The 18,940-nt window shown below is 40.7% G+C and overlaps 1 protein-coding gene across 1 annotated transcript in view; it reads left to right on the plus strand.

The window, feature by feature from the left end:
* Positions 1-750: 750 nt before the first annotated feature.
* Positions 751-18,940, plus strand: part of LOC148030349 (casein kinase II subunit beta-1-like) — a 42,308-nt gene continuing 24,118 nt past the window's right edge. Inside the window, exons 1-2 of the mRNA XM_087686660.1 lie at positions 751-1,108; positions 14,268-14,492. Of these exons, the coding sequence (XP_087542786.1) occupies positions 928-1,108; positions 14,268-14,492 (406 nt within the window). The 5' untranslated portion in view covers positions 751-927. The remainder of the gene's footprint in view (positions 1,109-14,267; positions 14,493-18,940) is intronic.

The following is an 18,940-nucleotide window of genomic DNA, read 5'->3' on the forward strand; positions in this document are numbered from 1 at the left end:
CGTGATGATATAAGCTTAAGTGCGAGCTAACTATGCAATTTGAAGCACACCATTATTATGAATAATCTTTCTACCTTCTGGATCTCAAAGCCGATGATCCATCTCACCACTCTATCCATAGCCCAAAAAGATACACTTAGTGAATTTCGATTTTAACTTATTGTGATTTTCTTTTAGCATATGCACACAAGGTTTATAACTAAACACTTTTAAGTGATCATAAGAGGGCTTTTTGCTTGATCATACCTCTTCAGGAATGCCACCATCTAAAGTAGTATTAGGTGACGTGTTTATCAAATATACAATAATCACTATAGCCTTGACCAAAAAACCTTGAGTAAAACCAACATTAGTCAACATATTGTATGAGAGTATAAACTTAACATTATGATATAAATATTTTTAAATAATATGAGTCAGACAATTGAGCCATGTAAACATTTTAAAATATTTTAGATTTTGTAAAACCTTAAAATAATGCATTCTTGAGTATCACTTTATTGGCCTCTTGCGGTCACTCTTTTTTGAACTCTTCATTTATAACTTGAACAACTTGATAAAAATATCAAAATACCCCAATCTTTTATCTTCAAGCTTCATATGATATAAATAGTTTGATAGTCTAAAAATATTTATAAAATTCACTCGAAAAAAAAAATACAATTGAAAATTGTTAAATGACACTTTGTCGGCCCCTTCAGCTTAGACATTGTATCTGGTATCGCCCAACTTGCTATTTTCAAGGCAAAATTCAAAATGAGCTCGCATTTATGTTTGATGTAAGTGATTTACTGCGGTGGAATCTCTGTCGTGGCGGGGGTTTCTTTTTGGTGAAGGGCGCCAATCGTCAGTAGTCCCCGTTGAACCGAACTCACAGCACACAGTCCATCAGCTCAATTGCCTCGACTCGCTTGCGAGGAGCTAGCCATGTACAACAGCTACAGCAAAGACAGGGGAGGGGCAGGCAGCATCGACAGCAAGAAACGCATCCAAGATGTGCTTGAGAGGACATCTCCATCCACTTTTAAAGGAGGAGGAGGAGGAGGAGGAGGTAGGGACAAGCTTTCCTCGCACCCCACGCGGGCCGTGTCCAAGTACGTAGATGATGGTGAGTTTCAGTGCCTTTCAGTTCTGAACTGCACAGGTTTTACTCAAGGGCATCATAAGCCGTCTTACAATCGTGCTCACTGTGCAACAGAATGTCTTGCATGTGCACACGCTGTGTTTAACATCATGAACTTCTGCTCGGGAGGTACACATACTTAGCAAGATGTGATGGCAGCCCTTTGCCCCCAACTGCACTTAGCAAGGTATGCGGTGCCTCCCTCACAGAAGCTCATGATGTTGCTGTAATTCACAGTCTGGGGATTTATCTAAAACTTCTTGCGAGAGTGAGAGGCAGGAATAATTGGATATCTCATGCCTTTCATACATATTGTTCCAAGGCACATAATTAACCATGGACTCTTACTGCTGACCTTTCCATGCTCATTGTGGAGTAGTTCTCTCCCAATCTATGTCACCACCTTTACCAACCAATCTATTCTTGCTGGACCCCGCCACCCAACTTCTCACTTGCAATGATTTATTACTAGGGCATTGACAAATGATGCTTATCATAGGTGGTTGCAGTTTTGGTTTTACTTGTGATATTTCAATTTGACTTTTTTTTCTTAAGGTTAGCACATGTGGTGGTTGGAAGGAGCTTGATAACATAAAACATAGAGTATATTGAGAGGTATTAAAGTAGAAGATTGAGAAGACTAAGTAGACTCTCAAGTGAATATGTATATATACAAAGACAAGGGCAAAAACCTCCTGGTGAGGGAAAAAGTGCCCTAGCACTGTTAAGTGTATTGATCTACATTACTACTAAAATTTGATAACAAATCCCTCTTAGGAGTGATGCGGTGAATACGAGCTTGCACTTATGTATAGGCTAGTGCTAGGCTCGGGACTTTGATCGATCCACAAAGGATAGTAAAATGCATCTCAATGTGCTTAGTATGAGCATGAAACACTAGGTTTTGTGCAAGTGCCAATGTCCTTTGACTATTAGTGCAGATGGTGGTATTAGATGACTATCCAACATCCAAATCAGACACAAGGTGAGCTAAACACACTCAACTTTGGTTGTGAAAGCTGCCCTATATTTAGTTTCACAATAAAAGTGGCCACAATGAGTTGCTTCTTGCTCCATTATCATGATACGAGTTTCTAAGCATAAAGCAAACCGGATATCAAGAGAAGGAATGATATGTTTTGATATCATGTTGAGAAATAATAGGGTTTTTAGAGAGAAACACAGTGTTGGACGGCAAACATGAAGACAAAGGAAGTTAGAAACATTGAAGAAGAAAATAAATGAAGAATAATGAATATTGAATCATGTTGATACAATGGAGCAAATCTTGGAGATAAGTGCATTGTCTTGGTTGATCAATTGGCAGCACTTGGAAGGAATTTGCATTGTGAATGGAAACACAGTTTGTCAGGCAGAGTTGTCGATGATGAGTAAAAGAGGCCCTCTATGGTAGGAGCAAAATGTAATTCTATGGGTAGTGGAATGTTAGAGTAGATATTGGAAAATGAAGGACAATAGTAGAGGGAGCAAAACACAATTCTTAGGAGTTGTCGGAGATGAAGGATATCCAATCTCTGAAAGTGTAAGTGATTGTACATAGGTGATTGGTGGGCAGTCCTTTAAGAGTGAATAAAACTTAAAAATATAGATATCTAATATAGGGTTGATTATGAGGGTGTAACTTCTTTTAGGTGGCCTTGAGTTTTTCGTAAATGCAACCTCCAGGAAGTAGCTAATGGTTGGGAATTGTGGTATGGGAGTTGGGGTGGCAATAGAAATTGGAAACACACAATAATGGTGAAGATGATTTGCTATAGCAATTTAGGAAGGAACAATAAACATAGTAGTAGAAATGATGAACATGTTGCTAGACCAAAATGTTAGAGATTATCATTCCTTGGATAGACATGTTGGGGGTAAGGCACCTTCGTCTAGTTGCCCGTATATTACTACACTGACAGTCACCGCCGCTGCACACTGCAGGTGGCGCGCGCCCATCACTGTCACTTTATTCTTTATTCTTTTAGTGACATTTTGAATAAAGGAAGTCCCGGTCACACATTGTCACTGTTGGAGTTCCCATTTTTTGTTTCTCTTTCTTGCTCTTGCTCTTCCGCCATAGCTCTCGGGTGCAAGCTTCGATCCTTATTACCGTTCAACTGGTATCAGAGTACGGCTTCTCGACTCTTGAGCTTGGCTCGTGGCATTCTCAGCTTATCATTGACTTCTCACTCGCATTGGGTTTCCTTTCCGGCAGCCATAGCTCATTCTCTTGAGCTCTCGTCACTCCTCGGCTTCCCGAGCTTCTTCCCAGCCTATTGAGGCACCATCAGGGCATTGACATTGAGGTATTGCTTCATTATTTCAGAGATTTATCTCAGCCCACAGGTTTAGGTAAACAGGGTTTTCACAGGTTGTGGGTAGCCATAGCCCATACCTCTTGGAGCTTCCTTCACCTGGATCTTGCTTCCGGCCTATCAAGGCTTGCTGAGGCTTGGTGTAGGTTTTCTTTGGTTCTCATTTGTACCCCCTTTGGGCCCCATTGTTGACATGTGGGATAGTAGACCCCCCCTAGCTAGCTCACGTTTTTTTTGCGCATGTTTCAAAAATTTGGCCCAAAAATCACTTTTTTTGTCATATCTCGAGCATTCAGAACCCGTTTCAGGCAAGGTAAGAGTCTGAGTTGGGGTTTTAACACGCTCCGGATGCGATGGTGATGTCGGATTTGCCTAATTTTGATGACAGAATATTTTGCAACAGATATCAGGTCTGAGACAACATGTATTTGTATATCTATGGCTTATGTGATGCTTCTACTGATGTCTATTGATACTGGATCACTTATGGATGTTATGCCTTTTATGTGAGATGCATTTGGAGCTGATTGAGCTCAGCCATTGACTGTTTTGAACAATCCCAGATCTGTCTAAAACAGGGTAGCCACCTGTTACTTCAATTTTATGCTTACAAGTCTTGGCATTTGACGTTCGATTATGCCCGGTTGGTGCCTATATATACGAGAATGTATGCCTATGGATTTGAGCTTGGATTGAGCATTGATATGCTCAGTTTACAAAGGTTATATGCTGCTAGAAACTTCAGGGCTGAAGTTATTTATGCTACAGTTGGGTTATGTCTATTGGTCACGGGGTGCTGCCGGCTACTTGGTATGATGTCATGATGCATTTGGACTATGCCACATGTCTTGTTTATGCTCTGGAATGCTTTTGAGCTGAGATTAGAGCTCGATTTAGATTTTACTGTCACTTCTTTGCAACTGGCATTTCATCTATGACATGATTTATGTCTAGGCTATCCAATATGGGTTATGATGTCTTGGTGAATACTTTATGCTTTGGGTGTGGATGATAGTTGTTTGAGCTCGTCTCGACATTCAGTATTCCCTTGAGCAGTTGGACATTGACTTGGATTTTTCCATTACGACCTTGGATGCTATTGAGGCATTGTCTTGGTTACTTGTCTTTGGTACTTTGACTTGGTTTGCTCGAGCTGTTGAGCTCCTTTATCCGCCTTTTGAGCCAGTGGGAGCACCCTGCTGTCATTTATTACAGCAAGCATCGGACTGACACGGATTTTTCATGCTGAAATATTTTGAAATGATATACTTTCAGTAGTACTTGGTGGGTAGTAGCTTTGGTTACACTTTTCTCGCCATTTTCTCTCGATTTCGCCATAGCTCTCGGGTGCAAGCTTCGATCCTTCTCACCTTTCAAGACATTCTTGAGAGATAGGCTATGTATATATGCATTTTCTAGCAGTTGTGTGTTGTGGCAGTTCCATACAGTCCACAGGTATGCCATGTGGCAGCGTTGGTCAGATTGCCACGTTAGCAATGTAGTTGAATGGCTTATTTTGTAGTTGAACAGGACAATTCAGTGCATTAAATGCAACCAGTAGCATATTTTCACCATTTTTCTTTAGCCTATTTATTGCTTGTTTTTAGCACACGGTTGGACATTCTTTGATCACAGGTTTATAGATTATTGTTCGTGGAGATTGTTGCACATACTTTGAGGTTCACAGCTTGTGAGATCTTTGAGGTGGTTACGTACGTAGACATACACTCTATGCGGGTGTACATATTTGCTTCCTTATATAGCATTTTTCATTGTAGATTTTTTGTGTTCCAGTCTCTCTCTCTCCTCTTTCTATGTTCACTCTTAGTCTTGGTCATACGCTTTCGCACTGTTTCGCTCTGACATGGTATCAAAGCATTGAAGGACTGGACATACTTAAAGAGGGGATTTTACCGTGACATAAGGCTGCATTTTTAGCATTCAAGTGCGAGCAGGAGGGTTGTGCATCAAAACAAGGTAGAGATGAGCGTGGGTGTGCAAGAAAGGAGTAAAGTTGTTAAATTTGTTGCTGATTTTTGCTATCTGAAAAGGAAGAAGACTGCATTTTGGGCCTTCAAGTGTAAATTTTACATTTTTATTGCCTTCGACAGGTAAAGGAGCGGGACGAGCGGAGAAGAGCCGTAGCAAGCCACCTTTTCATTTGGCGTATTATGATGCTTTGCATTCTAGAGTCCTATGATTTGACGAAGCTTGTTATGGAGGCTATCCACCGTCCTTCATTGAGAGACCAGTACAAACTCTCTATGAGTGATGAGTTGGAGTTGGCAAAGGTTGAGGCGCATTGGGACAAACTAAATATTCGTATCCACTTGTTTTTATTTCTCTCATGTAGTATAACTGTGATCTCTCATATAGAGCATTTGATGATGGCTCGGGAGATATGGCTAGAGCTTGATTAGATGTATAATAGAATGATTGTCATGAAATGAGTTTCTTTGGAAGTGCAGACGCGGACCATAAATGTAAACAAGTCATCTTCTATGTGGGAGCATATCAACAAGCTGAGGCAGCTTTAAATGCAGGTGCAGAACACAGGGAAGATGATTACTTTTGAAGACATGACGATAACTCTTCTTTTATAGTTTCCGCCTCATTTCAGTGGTTTTTATTCTGTCTTGATTGCCTCGGGGGAGTTGGAGACTCTTTGTTCGGAGGAGTTGGTTTTTATGGTCTTGGACCAAGAGGAGTAGTTGAAATGAATCAATGCTCCTAAATCAGAGGCATTGATAGGTCAATCCTCTCAGAAGAAGGGGAAGGACCAAAGGGAGGACAAATCAAAGAAGAACAAGGAAAAGAAGTCCAGTTGTCACATTTGTGGCAAGACAAGTCACTGGAAGAAGGATAGTCTTGATAAGGATAAGAAGAAAAGGGAGAAAGAAGAAATCTTCAAAGGACTCTAGAGTGGTGGTTGCTTTCCTCCACTTGGAGATGGAGACATTGACCTTGAAGGCCTTTGATGCTGTGTTGATGGCCCCACACACTTGGGAGTGAATTTTTAACAGTGGTGCATCACGGCATACGATTTCTTCTATAGCAGGTGTTGCTTATTTGCGGCCTTCACATGGGTAGATTCTCATTGGTGATAGTTCTATCCCTATTTAGGGACGGGGTCACATGCAACTTATTCCAAATGGGCAGGGTGGTGCCCATACTTTCAAGGTGCTTTATGTGTTGGCCTTGGGATACGATGTGCTTTCGCACAAGCTTTGTGCCCTTCGCCTCTTGGTTGAGTTTGATGTGGGTTCCTTTCGGATTCTTGATCGTGGATCGAGATAGGTCCTTGCTTAAGGTTATGAGGAGAATGGAGTCTACAAGTTGAGAGCTTCTTTTGCCTTGACTTCTTTTTTTCTTACGTCTTAGACACAGTTCGAGCTATGGCATATTTGGTTTGGCTACCTCAACTACGATTACCTTTCAAAGGTGTCTAGAGGATAGCTTGTTCGAGGTTTGCCTGGTATTGTGGTGAGCTAGCAGCTATGTGTATCTTGCATCCATGGGAAGCAAACATATGATTCTATTTCCAACAAGGCCTTGAGGTGGTCTCTTTAGCACCCTTGTAGCTTGTTTCTATTGATTTTTGTGGACGAATGTGGGTGGAGTCTCTTAAAGGAAGCTTGTATTGGATGCTAATTGTGGATGATTACAGTAGGATGACATGGGCTTATTTTTTGAAGCTGAAGTCGGAGGCCTTGTTCAACTTCTAGGATCGATTACTCTTTGAGGAGAAGCGCTCGGAAACTGAAGACCTTACGATCGGATAAGGGTGGAAAATCTATTTCTAATGAGCTTGCTTGTTTTTGTGTTGATTGTGGTATTCACCAAGAGTTTGCTAACACAAACACCCCTCAAGAGAACGGTATCTTGGAGTGGAAGAATCACAATGTGATTGACATGGCCCGTACCATGATGGAGCATAGACAGACCCCGTAGTGTCTATGGGTTGAGGCTGAGGCTGAGGCTGTGGCTACTGCAATCCACATCCTTAATCACTCTCCTACTTTCACTGTTGTTGATATGAGACCTTATGAGGTGTATTTTGGATCTAAGCTAGATATTTTTTATTTCTGGGTTTTTGGGTGTGATGTCTATGTTCACATCCCAAAAACATAGTGTTACAAATTTGAAGCGGCTTCCAAAAGACAGATGTTTGTGGGCTATAGCTTGCAGTCCCAAGGTTACTGATTGTATGATCCCATCAAGCGGGATGTTGACATGAGCCATGATGTTTGGTTCATGGAAGTTCTAGCTTTAAGAGGGGGTGAGGAACACCCTATTCTTGGCGATCCAAGAGATGGTTGGGCACTAGCGGTTGTACCTTTGGTGCCTGTGCCTCTTGAGGATTTTTCTTTGGATGAGGAGTTTATTTCTTCGTCATCTGACTCTTTGATTGAACCCTAGCAGTCGGTGGATATTCCAAATACTTTAGCAGATGGTGAGCAATGGGGAGAGATCTAGTCTTCTCCTTGTTTGGTCCGTGACACTCTTTGTGATGCATGGGTTAAGGAACCAAGCACATTTCAGCAAGCTTATGTACACTATTGTTTGATGACCCGTGCCATGCAGGATAAGGAGTCCACCTCTGTGAAGGAGGCTTTACAACATGATCATTGGCCAAAAGCGATGGAGCAGGAGTTGGAGTTAATTGAGAGGAACGACACTTGGTATCTTGTACCTAAGCCTTCTCATAAAAAGGTAATTGGAGTCAAACGGGTCTTCAAGTTGATTTCCATGATACTTTTGCCCTTGTAGCTTGGATGGCTATTATTTGTGCAATTCTTGCCTTGGCTAGTTATAGGAGCTGGCCAATCTATCAGTCGGATGTGAAGCCTACCTTCTTGAATTGGAAGTTGAAGGAGGAGATCTATGTTGAGCAACCTTGAAGCTTTGGTTCTTCTGATGGTAAGGTGTACAAGTTGAGGAAGGCCCTTTATGGCCTTAAGCAAGCTCCTTGTACTTGGAACGAGAAGATTGTCTTATTCCTCCAAGAGAGATTGGAATAGCGGCGTTCTAAGGCCAGCTTTATGTACATACCTCGGGTGGTCATATGTTGTTTGTCCTTTATGTGGACGACTTGATTGTGACAAGTGACCATGCTTGGATGGTCGAGCAGACGAAGGTAGCACTTCATGAGAAGTTTGAGATGACGGATATGGGACTTCTTTGCTGTCTAAGTCATGAGATCTATCAGACTTCGAGGGGGATCTCTCTCTCCTAGCAGTAGTGTGTGCAGGAGCTCTTGACTACGTATGAGATGGAGGGATGCAAATCTATTACGACCGCTATGGATCCAAATTGGAAGGCCACAACCCATTCCGATTCTCCTTTGGCGGATGCTACCCGTTATAGGCAGTTGGTTCACTCCTTGATATGACTTCTCAACACTCCTGCTGACTTATGTTATGCTATAGGTGTGTTGGCCGAGTTCATGAATCACGAGTAAACCCAAGATGGTGCATTGGCAGGCTGCTTAGAGGATTTTGCGGTTCCTTCAAGGGACCCCTGGTCTTGGGATCTATTATCTAGTAGGTACAGGTGATGTAAGCTTGGAACTTACCAGTTGGAGTGATTTAGATTGGGTTGGTGATGTGGATCATCGGCGGTCCATGACAAGTTATTGTTTTACCTTGGGTGCAAGTGTTGTTTCATGGAGGAGCAAGCAGCCCACGGTTGCCCTATCTTCAATTGAGGTGGAGTATTAGGCGGCGTTTTCTACTACATGTGAGACAATGTGGCTTCGTAGGTTATTGGAGGAGCTTGGCTGCCTGTAGGTAGGTCCTATTGTTTTTTAGTGCAACAATGAGAGTTGCGTTGCCTTGGTTCGGAACCTTGTGTTTCATGCTAGGACGAAGCACATTGAAATTCAATATCATTTCATTCGGGAGAAACTTTTGGATGAGACTATTGATGTGGTATATTGCTAGACAGAGGACAATTCATCCTAGCGAAATGGGAAACCTCGAAACATGTGAAATGTTCCATTTCGTTTTGTGGAATAGGGTTGTGAAGCAAAGGTTTCCCTTTATTAAAAAGAATATGGGGGACTGCTTTTCTTTTACAAGTAGCATTTTGTCCACCCTCCTTGTATGCCCAATCATCCCCTCCATCTCTTCATGCATTGTTTTGTTTTGCAAAACAAGGTCGTGAAATGAAAAAGTTTTTTAAAGAGTTTCTTTTATTAAAAGAACATGTGGGCTGTTTTTCTGTTACAACCCACATTTTTTCAATCATCCTCCTTGCACATCCAATCAACTCATCCTTGTGCATCATCTCCTCCTCCTCCTCCTCCTCCACCTTGTATCTGCCTCCTCTTCATCCTTCACCTCTTCCACACCCTCCTCCACCTTCCTCTCTACCTTCAGCCTTTCACCTCAAGTGAAAATGCCTCCTCACTAGGTTTTAACTCATGAACATTAGCTTCTACTTTCACTTTACACTACGTATTACATGTATGCTGTAGCCTATTCATTTTGATTTGTGCATTTTATGGATATGTTTTCTTTCTCTAATAATATTATATATAGATATAGATGTATTTTTCTTTCTCTAATAATTTAATTATTACAAATAACATTTTTTAAAACCTCGAAACCTCAAGTTAGCTAATGAAACGAAATGCAAAATGAAATCTCAAAACCTTGAAAAACGAAACAAGATGAAACTTTTTTGGTGACTATGGCATCATATGCATCTTCTTGCCTTGAGCATAAAACTCTGATAGTTGATACAAAACGATCTTTGTCACCCAATACGATGAGGTGGCACAAGGATTGCTAGGAGGTAGACAAATATACTCCAGTGGAGTAGGGAGCAAAGGTCGATGGTGACAATTTGCGGTGCAAGGCTTGCTCTTGTTGCTACAGTAGGAGCACCCAGTGGTCCCTTGGCATCAATGGCAATCAATGGTTTCAAGTCATAATCATATATCATCATAAATGGGCTATGAGCAATAGTTGAATAATTGCTATTATAAGCAAATTCAATTTGTGGAAGATTGTCTAGGAGAGGCATATGCATGAGCTTGTCCTCCATAGTTTGATTTGTCTTCTTGGTCTATCCATTGGTATAAGGATGATTCGAGGACAACATGGACAATTGAGACTCTAACCACTGGAAGATTGTTTGCCAAAAATGTTTAGTGAACTTAGGATCAGGGTTGTTGACTATTTTTTGAGGTAAATCATAAAGTTTTTATAAATGCTCGATAAAGAGACTAGCCAATTCATGGCTTTTAATGGTTGTCTTCGTTAGAATGGATCAAGCCAGCTTTGTCAATTGGTTGATCATGATGCAATCTTGGGTGACCATGACCCAAATTGTGTCACGACCTCGATTTGTATGGGTAATTTGACTACAAAATCCATGGAGATACTACACTTTTTATTGGGAATTTGTAAAGAATGTAATATCCTTGCTTGTTTTCGTTGTTTAGCTTTATTAACTTGACATTGTGGGCACTCATGCACATAAGACTTAATGAAAGTCTTCATGTGCAGCCAATAGAAATATAGGCTAACCAAGGCCAAAGTTTGATGTTTGCCAAGGTGTCCTTTACTCAATGCATCAAACGAATTTTGTTGTGGATATCCTCATCATTGAGTATACACACTTTGCCTTAAATAGTAATCCTTTTTTAATGGAATACTTTTCTATAATCTTTCTCTTAGTAGCGAGCTTTTAGGTGTTTGGATCATCAAAGCTTCCTAGGCTACTAGCATAGTACAGGGGGAGTTTTAGAAACGAGGAAAACAGAAACAACAAAAATCAGTGTTTCGGAGTTTTGGCTAGCTTTGGTAATGGGGGGAAGAGTTTCGGATTTTACCCCAAATAAATACATAGGTATCTAGATATATCAATGCCTACAATAGTATCTAGCCAAATTTCACTCAGAATTTCTAGTCTTCATGTTACATATTGAATTCACAAAGTTTGAAGTTGAACATGTTATAACTTATATCAAACATCATACATGATTATTACATGATTGAAGAACATAAAATACATATTATTGACTTACAAGTTAAGACTCAAAACAACAAAATGTTAAAACTTAAGACTCAAATTTCAAAACAATAAGATGAATTATGAGTCACGAGTCATGAATCATCTAAAGACTACCATCACAAATTGTGAGTTGTGACTCGTGAATCATTTGAAGAGTAAATTATAATTATTAAGAAGGAAGGAATGAAAAAAGAAGAAGAAGAAGAACAAGGTGGAAGGAGGGAGAAGGGGGAGGAGGAGGAGGCTAGGGGGGGCTTGTCAGTTGTGAGCAAGTGAGAGAAGGAGATGAATAGGAAGCAATGCAAATTGTGCAAGGAAGATGATGAGAAAAGCCATGAAAACTCTCTGGGTAAACCATTTCCCGGTAAGATGGACTGCTTGAAAAGACGTTTCGGTGTTTCTCTTTATGGGCAACAATTGGTTTGTCTTGGGTTGCTGGAAATGTTGTTTTGGGGGGTGTGGCTACTCCTTCTTGGACCAATTGCTAGATCCTACCAAAGTGAGGATTGTTTTGGCAATGCCCCTTGAGAGAAGAATAGAGATCAGTTGCAATCTTAGAGAAAGACAAAGAATTAACTTTTGGGATTTGACTTAGGGCATTGGTAACCGTATTGGTTGTTCCCTTTTGGTGACAGATCTCGGAGTCAAACTCGTGCATAAGCTCCATCCATCTTACCTTTCGGCCATGAGGATCGAACTGATTGCAGAGGAATTTCAGTGAATGATAGTCAATCTAAAAATAAACCAAGTGCTGTACAAACAATGAAACCAAAATTTCGGCATATGAATGACTGCCAACAATTCCTTTTCTTAAGAGGCATAATGTGTTTGGGAATCAGCGAGCTAGTAATTATGTAGGAAAGTTATGGGATGAAATAAGTCCATAATCTTCTAGAAAGTTGAAGAGCATTTGTTAATACAAAAGGCAGCACAAAAAATTGATGGTCTCCATACCACATACGAAATATAGTTTTTAGGATTTGGATGGATGCAAGTGCATTGGTGACAGTGGTCACAAAGTGATCTAGTGCAAACGAACTAGGGGTACTTTAGGGATAGGGCAGTCAAGTCTTATTTATAGGAGTCAAGGGCTTATTGTGCACATCATTGTGTGATCGTCTCTTTGAGACGCTTGGCACATAGGCTGACACCTCTGTACATTGGGAGGGTGTGGGATGGTGATATGGAATGCCAGCTCTTGGGGTGTGGTTGTGACCTGCCCATTCGGATGTTACATGCAATCTAACCAAAGAGCAGGTAGAGATGATGGCTGGTTGAAATACAAGAGTTTTTGGTGCCAATTTGCTATGGGTAATAGCATGAAAACTAGACAAAATGTATGAGCAGGCGGACACCTGGACATGCAAGCACATACTTAGGGATGACACATGGATATGTAATCACACTCAGCCAAACACAATCTCGAATCAACTTGTATCTAGCTAGTTAGTGAAGCTAGATAAGGGATTGTTTATTAGTAGACTAACTTGTCTATTTTCTATGACATTGTATACCCTTCCCTTGGCTTAAAGTTCTTTTTAAACTTTTGAGGAGAAATTATGAGGTGAAACCAATAATCTTCACAAGAAGAAGAAGAGCAGATCACAACTGGAGTTTCTCAGCACTTCTGCATTCCCATTGCTTCTCTCAGTTGAGTTTGAATCACATGCAGAGAGATGTAGCTTCACCGTCACCTTGCCAAGAGAAATGGCCTTCATAATGCGTGAATATGAAATAAGAGAAGTAGAAACGTCTTCCTTTTCTAGGGCTGCTGCAACTGCAGAAACTTTGATATCATCCTCTTGTTGTGCTTGAAGTTAATCTTCATCATGTATTCACACCTTGGAAGTTTTTGCCCTTTTGATAAGTAGAGAACTTCTAAAATGCCCAAGAAGATACTATTTTGTCTCACATCTGTTTTAATTAAGATGTGTTTCTTCTTATCAAATAACTTCAACAGGGATAGACTTTCATGCCCTAATAAGTCCACAAAATAGCAACTAGATTGATAGTGCTCTTTCAAGTAGCATCACATGTACTTTTGTGGTGTGCCAAGGTGTCATGAGATCAATGCCTACCATGTGTCACATGGTGAATGAAGTAACCTTAGGGGACTGGTCTATTTGAATGTGGGCCTTAGGCATAATCTAGCATCGCATAGGGTTTAGACTTTCATCCATTTGTGGAAAAACTTTCACAGCATCTTCTAACTTGAGATTAAGCCAATTGCAGGCCTTTGATCACATTGCAAAGGCAATTGGTGTGCACAATCGAGGGCTAGGATTAAAGTGTCGAGACAACATTTTAGAATGTTTTTATGTGAATATTCAACCAAATGGCTCACATCACGGTTTAGTAGACAAAACCCTGTGTAAACATCACGTATGAGATTAGTGTAAGGGTTTAGTTAGAAACTATAACTAGTGATAGTAGGCCCTTCATGTGATTGCTAATGCTCACATGTTCACGAGGTAAAACAATGTTGCTATATTGCTACATTGTTTCATTGCTATGTTGCCACACTCAAAAACTTAAAATGATAATGTTGATTTCTAGGTGTTTTATTTTGTGCAAAAAGGTAAAAAATGTCATAAAAGGATTGCCAACTGTCATGAGGAGAAATATTCATGTTAAAACCATTAGAGTTAGTGAAGAACACACTATCCTTCATTTGATGAAAGGAAAAGATAAGTTGAAAAGTTTGTGCAGCTTCATTTATAAAGCATCACACCACTCATTTGTTGGTCATTCGTTCTTATTCTTGGGCTCTTTATTTGTTTGTTGGCATGGTTCTGATGATGCAGGAGAAGATTCAGAGACTGATACTGAGGAATCAGATATTAGTGGATCTGATGGGGATGACATCTCGTGGATATCATGGTTTTGTGGTCTTAGAGGAAGTGAGTTTTTTTGTGAAATCGACGATGAGTACATTCAAGATGATTTCAATTTGAGTGGCTTGAGCAGCCAAGTTCCTTATTATGATTATGCCTTGGATTTGATACTAGATACAACATCGTCACCAGATGGTAAGGACCATTTTTCAAATAGTGTCCACAAAGTTGGATTCTGTGCTGAGATTCAAGTTTGAAGCTTCAGTTCATTGCTAATGTGAATCTCAATGCATTGCTTTTCACAAGAATAATGGTTGACATGTAATTAACATCCAAGCAGGCTTTTCACCTTAGCAGGTTTACATAAGCATGATTGTACAAGCCTCAAGTTAGAACACAATCTTTTCAGCTCAGATAGTCTAGTAGGTGGCTTGATAATCTTAGTTTTGTATTTTAATAGTGGTAGTTTCATGATGAAAACAGTGGTGTACTTAAAAATCTGGTGCAAATCTTGGACTTTGCTTTCAGCTGAACATGGAGTACCATTGAATCAAGTTTCTGCTAAAATATGAGCTCCAAACATCTTGGAGAGCTTTATGTGAGAGTGAAAACTCTGAGGTTCACTGCTTATTTTATGCTCTTGACACGATTATGTAATAACTTAACTTAGTTGTATGCATCATGTTTGGGATTCTATTATTGAACTCTCAATTGACTTCGTCTCCACTTTGGCACCTCATTTAGAGGACTGATGAAGTCTTTTGTAAGCATTCTTTTGGTGTCTAGAAATTGAGGTGAGACCCTTGGGTGTGAGTTAGGGAACTCAGAATTTTGTAACTTATTTTTGCATGTTTGTGTATCATGTATGGTTCGAAGAGTCAAGTGTCATGGGGCCATCTGTCTCATGTTTATTTGGTGGTTGACTCATTTTGGGTTCTATTAAAGAGCAGCCCAATCTAACATGTTAAACTATCTTGAATACACTATGCACTATGCTCCTCATAACAACGTGCAACAAGGGACACATGGTACAGGCTTGTGTAGACTAGTGCAGGGCTGAGGGACCTTGCCACATGGCCTCCAAAATGGATGCTCTACAGACACTCTAGTATAGTCTATATGCACCCACCACATTGCATTGCCATATTGAGCTGGAACCTCCTCACACTAGCTTCGAGTTGAGACAGGTAGATACACTGGAGAGGCACGAGACACATGATATGTTAGAGGGGGCAATTGGATGTAGAGACAAAGAAGCACTAAATATATGGTGTCCTACCTACTATATGAGACATGAGGGTGCTCCCATTGTGTTTTCCACGAAGGATTTGTTGAGCCACTAAAAAATTAGGGCATGCATTGACACAAAATTACGATGCATGCCTCAGGTTACTTCATTAAAGCAGCTCAAAAATATTTATTTTTGTGAAAAATGCATTATTTTTATTCAATGCGACAAATGCCTGAAAATCCCTATAAACGAACATGTTGTGGGCATCCTGTCTTATCACTCACACTCCTTGATGATTATCATCGTTATGTTCATGGCCATTAGCTACTATCGCCCTCTCCTTTGCTGCCCATACCCCTTGGAGAAGCTGCTGCCCAGCCAGAGGAGGTGCCACCCTTCTGTTCAGCCTGCTGCCAGCTGCTGGATGATCATTGCCCAGCCTATTTGGATCATGGCAGCTGTTGCTATCATCTGCATCCTGCATTTCACCGATTGCAGCCTGCATTTTCTGCTCCTGCTGGTACAGCCAGCTGATGGCATCGTTTTGCCTTCATCTGCTGGCCTGACTGGGCTGTGTTTTCAGCAAGCATACCTGTGTCGTACTCCTCGGAGTCACCATTGACATCCTGCTGCCTGGAAGACTGCATTTCATTCTCTTCACTGTTGCCCACATCATCATTAGCCCTAGTGGCCTGTTGCAGCTGTACTTTGGGATCTATCTGGAGTGTCTTGAGTGCAGCCCACTCTTTGAGCTGTTTTTGGCATCTCCGACACCTCTCTCAGCTTGCCTTTGCCCTGATCCTTAAGACACAGAGATTCGAGACCCCATTTGTAATATCTACATTTCTATTTACTCATCTTTGTTAACATCATCAGATTGTGTTCATTATGTTGTGGTATTGTTTGGCTTTCTCTATGTTTGTTCTAGCATCACTTTACATGGTATGAAATCTAGTTGCTCTTGATTGACACTTGAGCCCTGATCAAGAAAGCTTGGCATTCGAGAGCGTTCAAGAACACTATCCAAGATGTCTCAACCATCTTCATCAAACTAGTCTCCATCAAAGTCTATTGCTTTGGTGCTGACTCCTCCCTCACCACAAGCTTTGACGGAGTGGTACCTTGACTCTCTTTCCAGGTATACAAGGGAATATCTTGTAAGATAAGGATTATTACTCTCTCTCTCTTGAAGAATTCTATGAAATTTTGAGACATAGATAGTTAGAAGAATCAAGTCCAATTAATCGTTTGCCTTAAAGCCCTTCTCGTAATACTCCTTAGTTACCTTTGGCATAGTATCCTCTCTCGAATCATGGGTGATTAATACAATAAAATATACATAGGTTAAGGACTCATCATAGTACATATAACAAATGACAATCATATAGGACTATGGATACCCAAGCAATGGGTGATCAAGCCACAACCAAGGTGCCTCGAAAAGACATCGATGTCACTTTTGATTGCTCCAATCCTTGACCATAGAGAGTAATTTCAATGCTTGTCACTAATGCTCTATAGAAGCATATCATGGTCTATAGAAGCTAGATTGCCAATGTGTCCCCTTGTCACGGGGGTATATTATTGATGCCTTGCTTAGCATTTGGCTTAAACATTAATTAAATGTGCACATGTGAGGTGCACATGTGATGTGTAAGTTAGCTAAGCCACAATGATGGGCCCAAGACCTCGAGACATCAATGGGTGCTAAAGGCAAAAGTTGTAATAATTTATATTGGTTAGGTACTGGTTGTGAGTTTGGGCCTAGGGTATTTAATTAACCATTAAATGCTAGTGATGACGTTAGGAACTAGGCATTAATTAATTAATCAAGACTAGTTCAAGGGCCGATCAATACTTGGAAAAATGTGGGAGACAAAATGGCCTAGCCAATTTAATTGTGGGTCGGCATTGCTATTAACTTTTTGGGTAGGGACAAAGAGATGAATTAATTTTAAATTTGTAGAATTATGAAATTCTAAAAATTAATGTATTAGCTGAACAATCTATTTAGAAGGTTGCCACTTGACAAAACCTTTCCATACAAGTGTGGAAAGGCTGATTGGGGGACTTGAGGAGGGAGAGATGTCATTTTTGGAAGTCAACCAGTAGGAGGGAGGAGAGGGTGTTGCAGCCATCCTATCCTATAGGAGGGAATTTTGATTAGTCCATCAGCTAAGGCAATAGGCGACAGCATGTAGAAGCCAAGAATAGGTAGCTAACAACATTTTGGGGCCTTTGGGCTGTAGGTGATTGCATCTTGTCTAAGTAGGAGGCAGTTGGCTGATAAAGTCATTTCTTGGTGATAGGAATCAGAGTTTTCTCTCTCCTCAGCTTTCTCTCTCATTCTTCAGCCATTTTTTGAAGTTCATGAGCAAATTTCAACCATTACATCCATTGGAGGTGCTTAATTCATGGAATTGCTGTTGTAAACCTAATTTACAGCAGAAATAAGGGTTTAGTAGCCACCTCAGGTCCCGTGCTCAGAGGATGAAGGCCTAGCATTGGAATTCAATTGCTGAAATTCAAGGAATTTCAGAGAATTCAAGAGGTCAGCCAGGCACAATTGAATATCGGCTAAATTTGTCATCTTAAGTGCAAATAAAAGGCCAATCCCCTATAAAACCAAGGGGCAAATTGGTTTGAAGGCTTGTTGTCCACTTTGGGCAGCAAGAGGCATTGGAGTTTGAAGGAGATTGGAGCCAAATCTGAGTATACTTCATCCAAATGCTATATAAGCTAAAGAAATATTGTAAGGGGGGTAAGATTTTGGGGCCAATGGGGAGTCTATTGGCCAAGGTTAAGTGGTAATATTTGAATTTCAATATATGTGAATTTGTTTCTTGCTGTAATTAGTTAATAATTAGGCCATTACCACCCTTTCAAAGGACGGCTCGTTTCATGGTTCCATTGCTGAGATACCATCAATTCTCTTGATTTGGTGGGCCTATCACATATGATTTGAATTTGCGATCAGCTGAGTGCTACAACAAGCATATCTTCATATAGTGAGATGAGATTAAGCAATGATGATGCCTCTCAGTCTGAAATTCACAAAATGAAGGGGGAAATGCATTGCTTGGTCTTGGATAAGGCAGTCATGAGATGACTGTTGGAAGGAAGCCACCCCATCCAAGGGTAGAAGAAGAAGGTAAAAGGTCTTCGCCAGGGTGTGTGAAGGATTGAGCGGTGGGTGGGGACCCCCTTTGAAATTGGAGAAATAGGAACCCCCTTTGAAGTTGCAATAGATGTAGATGCCCTCTCAGAGGGCAAAGAAAGATCATCCCCTCTTTGAATCCCCCTCTGAGGTAGATAGGAAATCCAAAAACTCATGGATCACGGACTCCGAAATGTGTGAGGATAAAGGAAGTGCCGCCAATTGTGCCAAAGAAAGTATATGGGGTGGTGAAGG

This window comes from Lygodium microphyllum, chromosome 10 (assembly GCF_053477565.2).
Source record: "Lygodium microphyllum isolate KBCC chromosome 10, Lygodium_microphyllum_v1.1.10, whole genome shotgun sequence".
NCBI lineage: Eukaryota > Viridiplantae > Streptophyta > Polypodiopsida > Schizaeales > Lygodiaceae > Lygodium > Lygodium microphyllum.